Source organism: Ursus arctos, unplaced genomic scaffold (genome assembly GCF_023065955.2).
Source record: "Ursus arctos isolate Adak ecotype North America unplaced genomic scaffold, UrsArc2.0 scaffold_18, whole genome shotgun sequence".
NCBI classification, from domain to species: domain Eukaryota; kingdom Metazoa; phylum Chordata; class Mammalia; order Carnivora; family Ursidae; genus Ursus; species Ursus arctos.
The window spans coordinates 25,080,612-25,089,752 of NW_026622852.1; the positions used below are offsets into that span (position 1 = coordinate 25,080,612).

The following is a 9,141-nucleotide window of genomic DNA, read 5'->3' on the forward strand; positions in this document are numbered from 1 at the left end:
TAAGGGGAGAGCCAAGCCCCAGCGCTCTACTTGTCCCCCTTCTCTTCCCAGCCCCTCCTCTTGTACCCTCAGTTTCATCATGAACCATAAAGGGCCTCATGCTTGGTGTAGGCAGTCTGGCCCCATACATCCAAGCTCCTTCTCTGTTCCCTGGAAATAGCTACCTCTTGGCAACCATCTGGAAGCAGGGAGTGACGCAGTCCATTCTAGGAAGGATGTCTCAGAGGAAGAGGCCTGCACAGACTCTGGAAGCTGCTTGGGGCCACTTGGGTGGGGAGTTCTCTAGTTTTCAGTTCCTGAAATGTGCTCCAGAAGGAGAAGCACAAGCCCCAGGTGGGCATGTCCCCTTAGCCCTGTGTACTCTTTGCCCTGTGCCCAGAGCTATGACTGGAGGAGAGCCAGAGCAGAGCCCTCCGAGGTGTGGAATGCTGGGCAGGGGCTCCAGCTGTCTGGACATAAGGATGGTATTGGCATTTGGCGCCCCTTCTGGGGATGCTGCATGGAGGGATGTCTGGACCGTCCTGGCTCTACTACAAGATTTGCAAGTGGTTCCAGCTGCTCAGGCTTGCTTCCTCTTCCATTTTCTACAATCTCCCAGGCTCTTTTCAATAAATCACTTTTCTGTTTAGATCAGCTAATGAGTTTTAGTAGCTTGCAAGGGAAAATCCTTGTTAATACATTTGTCTATTTGCCTTTTCGTGTGTGTGGACAGGTAATGTAATCTTCCTTAGAGGGTTTCATTCAGCCTCATGAAGCCCAAGAGCCTGTCTATCTTGTTCACTATTGTATCACCAGCACCTAGAACAGTGCCTGGTAAGAATAAATGTTCTGGGTTCCAGTGATGTGGCATCACTTTAGACACAAGGATTTGCCAGGGTTAGGACCCTGTATCATGGCAGCCCTGAGACTAGTGGGGGCCTTACACTAATAGATATTCTGACACTTACGGCCGCCATGCCGAGGCGCCGTTTACATAGACTACAGGAAAAATGGTATCCCTGGAGTTATACAATATTGATGTCTCGCCTGACAGGCATGGTGTTCCTGACAGTGGTAGGATTTCCTGAGAGGAATGGTAACCTGAGAGTAATGGGGGACCTTGACATTGATGGGGGTCCTGTCAGCAACGGGGACATCATTAGGTATTAGGATGTCGTGTCAGTCAGTGTTCTTGAATTGATAGAGGGCTTTTAAAATGTTGGGCCCCTGGTCGAAGGGGTGGCTTTTTGGAGGAGACTTCTTGAAATGATGATCTGACAGGTATGAGATTGGCAAGGTGACTGAGGTTTGGATGGTGATGGATCCAGACTTCCAGGGACGGTGACTCTGAGATCCAGAGCCCTGGGGGATCGGGTTGTCCTGGTAGGGCAACGTGGAAGCTGCTGGGGTTAAAGCCATCCCAATTCCGCTGGGTTGGAGCCCAGGGCAGCTCATGTCTTCTGCCTCCCCACAGGACCCATGGAAGGCCAGAAGGTCCTAGGAACAGGAATGGGGGCAGACAGGTCTAACTCCCCCATTTATTCTGATCCTCGGAGGTTTCCTGGTTCTTGTCCTCCTGCCCTGTCCTGCCTGATCCTGGCCCCTCAGGAGATGGACGTGGCCCTCAGAAGCTGGTCCTTCAGGAGTCTGATCCCACCCCTGTGATTCCCAGATTCTCTGCCCTGTGGAGGTGGCCCCCACCCTCACTGGGTCAGAACCTGGCCCCACCCCTTCCAGAATCCTTGCCCACATGACCCCCTTGTCCTGCCCCTATATTTCAGGATCCCACGCCCTACCCCTCATTTCTCCTGTTCTTTTAACATCACCCGGTCCTGGCCTCTGATACTCCCCTGGGAATGGAGGTAAGAATGTGGGCATATTTGTGGCCTGATCTCCATCTCTACTGCTCCCCCTTGGGGATACTGAGACTTGAATAGACCTGGAGAACGTGGGCCTATTTCCTCTCAGCTCTGCCATTTACTAGTTCCGTGGACTTGGGAGCTCACACTACCTCTCGGTGTCTCCATTTCCTCGTCTATAAAATGGGACTAGTGCTCTCCACTTCAGAGGTTCGTTAGAGGACGCAGTGATATAATGCCCATAAAGGACTCCGCTTGGAGCCTGGCACATGGTTAGCATCCCAACGTAATGGCTTTCCCTATTCCTTGAGGGCCGCTTCCTCAGACCTGGCCCTGCTATATTGTTTCCCATTTTTATTTAGGAGATGGGTCAACTCACAGAGGTGGTATGTATAGTAGCTTAGAGTACAGATTCTGGAGGCAAACTGCCCAGCTAGGATGCCCCCAGCTCTGTCACTTTACCGTCTGTCCAGCCTGGGCAAGTGACTTAAGCTCTGCACCTCAGTTTCCCCAGCTGTAACATAAGAATGGTACTAGGACTTACAGCACTGTCCAGCACTCGTGGTGAGCTAGCCAGTGGAGTAGAGCCTTGTCTTTCTATGTGAATAAGTCTCAGGGGCCGCTGAGGAAGTTCTCTGACCAGAGAAGTGCCAGCTTATTCTTACGGAGGAGTTCTTGAGGAAATTCCCCACTTGGGAGTCCTGCTCCATTGTGAGACTGTTATTTCCAAGATTTTTCTGGCTGTTTCTGAGTTTCCCGGAGGCCAGAAAAGGGGAGCCTAGGGGTGGGGGCTTACCGAGAAGTCGAACATGAGCTGATGAAAATATGATCAAAACCGTATGGGGCTGGCTTTTACCAAACACTTACCCAAGCAACAGAGACAGCCCCAATGTCTTGAGAACTGGATGTGCTCCAGGTATGAGTTGGGCGGGGCATCGTGGGAAAGGGCCATTTTCAGTTACATTTTTTGTTATTCAAATGAGTTCTCGGCTTGTTCTGTGCCAGCCCCTGAACAGAGCAATGTTGGCAATGGAGATGAACAGGTCCAATCCCTTTCTCTGGGAACTCTATCAATAGACAGGACAGGGAGCTTTTTTGTCCATCATATAGGTGGGAGCTGGAAGCTCTCTGAGCAGGGATGTCAGGTCCCTTTGAGGAGATGTTGGCTGCTGGGGCCTTAGGCCTTCAGGGCATGGCGTTTTCACTCAGCTGTTGGCCTTAAGCCAGTAGCAGGAGCCCTGTGCCCTAGACAGGAAGGTGTCTATTCAGAGGCAGGTAGCAGGGCCCTTGTATTCTGGTTGGGGATGTAGAAGTCCATACTATCCCTTGGAGAAGTTGGCAGCCTCATCATTGTCAGGTAGGCAAGTAAGCTTCTGGCACCCAGAACTCGGGATAACGACACACTTGTCAGTAATTCATAGTAAAACAGAGAGCAGGTGTGTTAGATGAAGTCACAGTGCTGAGAATGTTTGAGTGGGTCGGGGCAAGTCACAGATTGCTGGGCTAAGCCCTCACATATCCGGCAGGGAGATAAGAGGCTAAGAGCCAGTGCCCAGGAGGGGTTGGTGGCTGGGGAAGGGAAGGCTCTGGCTGGAAAAGGGATAGGGAGGGCTGCATGCCTGCTCCCTGTGGTACTCGGGTGACTGCTCCCTCAGACTTTCTTGAAATTCTTTATTCCCCAGGCCTCCAGGGTCTGGCCAGAGGCTGTTCAGTCTAAGCCCCTTCACTAGCTCTTGAATTATTTTCTCTCTTCCTGAGTCTCAGCTCTTTCTTTGTTCCCAGAGGGTGGTCCCTGGGGCCCCAAGAAGTAGGGACATTTCTGAATGTGCATGACTTTGGGGGATCCCATGTGATTGCTGGGGGTTAGTCTGAGACCCAAAGATGCATGAGTCAAATTTTTGGAGGGACTTTTAAAACTTAAGCACCTCTCCCTATACACCTGACTGATGGGGGACCTAAGGTTTTGGTGATGGGGAGTAAGGAAGACACTTGACCGGAGTGGCCCAATGAAGTGCCGAAGCAGGACAGTGGGTTGGGCACTGAGCTCAGACTTGTTCCTGTACTCCCTCAGGACAGTGGCAGGGAGGCGGAGTCCAGGGCCTCTGTCATAGCAGTATCTTCCTCAGGGCTCGTGCCCTCACTTCCCCTACTCTATCTGGGTTTTCCCCCCAAGAGTCCAAAGGGAGGTTTATGTCTTCCTCTGTGACAGGCTGACTTTTACTTGGCTTCACGGGGGACTGAGAAGGGTGTGAAGCAATGTGCTCCCCTCACACCTGTGTTTGTCCTCTGCCTGCTGGAGTACAGGCCACAGGGTCCAAAAGGTGTCAGTAGCTGGGACCCCTGGAGCTCCGTAGTTGGCTGCCTTGATGGGTGGATTGATGGATGGAGGAGCAGGTGGGCGGAGGAGCAGAAGGATGGCTGGCAGTCTCTTGGGGGCAGAGACGGCTAGGCGGCCGGGTGCACGGGTGCAGGGGTTGGACGGCTGATTTCCCCAGGCAGCAGAGCCACACTTCCCAGCTACAGCAGTCGTTCCTGCCAACTATCCCCATCCCGCCCACTCCTGTCACTCTAAGGTCTGGGATATCTGAGATTTTGAATACCTTACTTCTGGGAGCAGAGGGGAGGAAGAAGCAAACTGCTGTGCACTCCGCTCAGCGAGGAGGGGCTGGCACAACCCCCTCACCACTGCCCCCCTTCCCAGCCTGTCCAGGCCTGGTTTTGTTACCAGATGAGGTATATCTGGTATAATGATGACCCCCCTTTCCAGGTAACGATGCTCAGTCTGCTGTCATAGCTGCCATCTAACCCCAGTGCCACAGCTTTGCTGCTGTCCGTGGGACAGGCCCTTAGAGGCCCAAGTTGGAGACCAGCAGCTTCCCCAGGGGACTTCCCAGGCATGAGGAGTTCATTCCTTCCAGAGCAGTCTGTGGTATGCTCCAAGAGTCACAGTGCTTTCATTGCCCAAAGAGGAGACTCCTCTGTAACTCCCTGGTCTTAGTGTTGCCTTGGCCCAGGTGCTCACGGGGGCTTCAGGGGTGGTGGTGGGGTTCCTCCATGATAAATCTCCCTAGCTCCCTGGCTGCTGCTTCTTCCCCCCTCTGGGCCCTCTTCCACCCGGACTTCTGGCTCCCAGGTCTATCTGTCAGTATCTCTGAGAAGTGTGGCCCCAGCATTGCTCAGATCGTGCTGCACCTGGCCCAGCCTGACTGAGTGAGAGAGGATGGCTGGCCTGAAGGTCAGATTCTGTGTGGCCAGCTGGACCCTCACCGCTGGCTGTTGAGCCTTTCTTCACATATGTATTCATTTTCTAGACAAATATTTTTTGAGTGACTACTTTGTGCCAGGCAGTGACCACCAGGGAGACAGTGGAAGCCAAAATAGACGTGATCCCTCTTGAGGAAGGCTGACAAACTATCAGTTATAACTCAGTGTGATGAGTGCTGCAAGGGGAGAGGGGCAAGAGCCCTGGGAGCTTGGGAGGAAGGAGGCTTCTTCACCTAGCCTGGAGTCGGGGAGGCTTCCTGGAGAAAGAGTCATCAAGACCCAGATGGGAAGGCAGGTGAGGCTGTGAGAGAGAAGTGTGTTCCAGACAGAGGGAATGGTGTGGGTGGATGGGTACTTTCCCTGCCCCACCAGTAGAGCTGGGCCTCTTCTTTCCCCCAGCCAGGAAAGCTCGTTCTTGACAACTCGCTTCCCTCTGATGACACCTGATCCCTGAGACACCTGGATACTTAGCCTTGGAGAAGAAAGACTGGGAGGCATGAAAGAGTTTGGCTCAGTCGGAGAACAGACACAGGATTGGTGTCACTGAACCGTGGAGAGTGAGAGGGCTGTGAGGAGACCCGAGGCGGGGCTTGATCGTGGGAACTGATCCCGAGGACATAGGGTGTTAAGTAGGGGTCCATGAGGAGGTTGCTCAGGTTGCAGAGGGAAAATTAGATCCTGCCATTCCATCTCCCCATTTCTTATCCTGGTCCTCCCAGACAGACAACAAACAGCAGACAGACAGAGCCATGGGTACCAGGGGGGCTTTATTGGAAGCATTGCGGTCTGGGTGTGGAGGAGAAGCTGCGCTCCTGCCACACTCACCCCTGCTCACACTCACACTCACACTGACACTCCAGGCCCTGTCCCGGCTGGGTCAGGTCTGGTGCAGACTTGCTGGAGGCCTGCTCCTTCCTTCTGATCCTTGGTTCCCCAGGGCTGCAGTGACTCACATCCCTTCACTCAGACATAGGGCTCCCTCTGGGGCTGTCAGGGGCTAACCGCTGTGGCGCTTGTTCTGGGGGAGGAAGGAGAGGCAGGTCATGGGTTGGGGTCTTGGGCAGGGGCTCCGAGGGAGGAGGTAGGGCTGGGGAGTGCCGGGCTTGCCTTTGCAGAGTTCTTCTGCAGTCTCCGGATGATGCGGTCCACCCAGGGCTGGTCTGGGGGTGCACAGAGCTGATGACCCCTCAGTGTGGTGAACCTGGAGTCAGAGGCCAGAGGTCAGAGAAAATGGAGCCCTGGAACCCGGCTTCCTGGTGGGCCCTGGTGTGAGGGCAGAGGCTGGGGACCACATCTGGGAATCGGTTTCAGGGGCTTCCTTGAAGCGGTTGGGCTTGGCAAGGAGAAGACAGGTAAGAAGATGGAGGTGTCACCAGTGGCTGTTGGGGGAGATGAGGCTAGATAGGCTCCCCCCACAACTCACACAACAGCAGGCACTCTACAGCCATCCTTGATGAGGAGGTAGCGAAAGGCTCTCACGATATTCCCTGGGATAGGACGCTGGGTTACAGACAGGCAGCAGTCTTCGGCATCATTGGCACCGCCCAGAGCTGGGGTGGGGATAGCGGAAAGAAGGTGGTGTCAGGACACAGGACCCTGAGGAGGGGAGGCCACAGCCCTAAGTGAGATTAAGAGTGTGTGTGTGTGTGTGTGTGTGTGTGTGTGTGTGTGTGTGTGGTTAGGGGGGTCAGTTAAACCTGGTATTCATCTGGCGTATATCAATTTGGCCCTAATGGCTGCTAAATATATTGAAGTACTTCTAAGCTGTTTGGTAAACAGCCATCGCCCTGAGCCCCACAAATGCCTTCCCGCTGCCCTGATCACCCCAACCTCTCTCCCTAGACCTCTCAACTGCCACATAAATGAAGCGTTGATGCTGCTCACAGCATGGGGGTGGGGAGGAGAGGTGGGGAGTGAGGGGTGAGGCAGTAAGAGACTGGGGGACTTAGAGGACTTATGAACTGTTAAATATTTGGACTATCAGCCCTGTCTCAGCGTCTCCCATTCTCCCCACTGTAAACAAATGTATACTGTTCTCTCCTGTCTGGGAAACTGAGGCAGCAGGAAACAGAGGCTGCAGAAAGAGGGGTAGCCATAGGCCCTGGGATACACCAAGAGACAGACACACATTGGAATTCAGGGCCCAGTTATACTCACACTCACAGGCACACACACAGGGCTCAGGGAACCCCCAGGTTCACCCAAACATGCAGACCTAACTCAGTGTCCCCCACATTCAGTGCCAAACAGTCTGAGATTTAGACACCCCTCCCCCAAGCCCACCAAAAGCCTTCCCTCAGCCTTACCAGGGGAGGTCCAGAGACTCAGCAGGCTGAGGGCCAGGAGTGCAGCTGCTTGGGATGCCATGGAGGGCGGACAGAGGCAGACCAACAGCGAGCGTGAGCGCGGGTGAATCTCTGGGTGTGTGCCGGAGTCTTATGAGGCTGAAACTTGGCTGGCAGCGGGAGGGAGCAATGCGAAAAGCACAGGCGTCCTTGTGGGGTGTGAGGGGGTCTGGGAATGTGTGTGAAAGCCTGTGTGAGGCTGCAACTGCCTCTTATTTATGGCTCAGAACTTTCGCTTTCCCTGCTCAGAAATTCCCCTCCACATCCATTCCGTGGATTCCCCTTTGCCCCCCTCTTTCTGACGGAACCTGACCCTGCCCCCCCTTCTTCCCGCCTCAGTAGCTTCCCTGCTCTTCTGCTTTCTTTGGCTTCATCTCTGTGAACCTAAGCAGTCTGCCAAGAGAAGGGACCTTGCCATGTCAGCTGCAGATCAAGGGTCTGCAATATCACCTTCTTCGTGGTGCTTGCGTCATTAGTCATAGGGCTGGCTTTCAGAGATGATGGTCAGGATTGGGGGGTCAGGGTGAGGAGTTGCATCCCCTTCCCTAAGTTTATCTCTCATTCTCATTCTTGTCTCTGTGGTTCTCTCTTCTCTCTGGTGCAGGTGGTGGTGAAGAAGGCTCTCTGGTCCTCTCAGAACAATCATGAAGCCTGGGGTAGCCTCCCAGTGCTGCCGGTCCATCATCTGGGAACCAGTCACTTCCTTAGGACAAGCAGAGTTGAAAGGGAATGTTCCTTGGGAGGAGGTCTGGCACCCCTCCCACATCTCAGGCCTCTGGGATTCAACCTCTTGGCTCAGCCAGCACTGCCCCTTACTCTATTTGCCATGTTCCTGTGTCTAACACCTGGGTCAACAGAACAGCTGGAGGGAGGCCGGCCTGGAATAGCTCCCTTCATCTTTTCCCTCCTCTCAATACTGGGAACCAAGAGGGGATTTTTAAGGAGAGGGGCCGTCAGCTCATACTCAGACAATCCCCAAATTTCAAGGAATCGACAGATGGAGGCGGGGGGGACAACTGATTTCCCATCCTTATGAGAAAGACCAGGACTCAGAAGGGAAATTAATATGTGGAACACCCATTCAACCATCCCGCCCAAGCTCTGGACCCTCTTTTGGATGGGGTGGGATCATAAATTTCGAACTTACCTTTCTTTCCATCCATTAATAATAATAATAGCAATCATATTTCTTATTGTTTACTCTACACTAGGCTCTGTATCAAGGACTCCACTTCACTAACTTCCCCAACAAATCTATGAAGTAATATTCATTCATTCATTCATTCATTCATTCATTCATTCATTTTTGAGAGAGAGAGAGAGAGCGCATGCACGAGTGGGGGTAGGGGGAGAGGGAGAAGCAGACGCTCTGATGAGCAGGGAGCCCGATACAGGACTCGATCCCAGGACCCCGGGATCATGACCTGAGCCAAAGGCAGACACTTAACCGACTGAGCTACCCAGGTGCCCGTAATTTTTATTATTAACATATTATTGTTTCTATTTTACACATAAAGAAAATGAGGTTCAGAGCACAAGACCATATGGCAAGTAAGTGTCTTGTACCTAGGTGTCTTTTGCTGTAAGGCTTACACTCTTTACCTCTATCCCATGCTGCCTGTCTGCCAACTGTCCATTGATCATAGAACAGTACAGATGAGTGAGACTCTACAGATAGAATGCCTTGGTTGGGA

General features: G+C 53.1%; 1 protein-coding gene across 1 annotated transcript; it reads right to left on the reverse strand.

Moving 5' to 3' along the window:
• Window positions 1-5,854: 5,854 nt before the first annotated feature.
• CCL19 (C-C motif chemokine ligand 19) lies at window positions 5,855-7,683 on the reverse strand. Its single transcript, XM_026505989.4, has 4 exons — window positions 7,409-7,683; window positions 6,526-6,652; window positions 6,210-6,303; window positions 5,855-6,120 (listed from the first exon to the last, which is right to left on the reverse strand). Exons 1-4 carry the CDS (start codon window positions 7,467-7,469, stop codon window positions 6,100-6,102), a joined length of 303 nt encoding a protein of 100 aa, XP_026361774.1. The 5' UTR covers window positions 7,470-7,683; the 3' UTR covers window positions 5,855-6,099.
• Window positions 7,684-9,141: the final 1,458 nt, after the last annotated feature.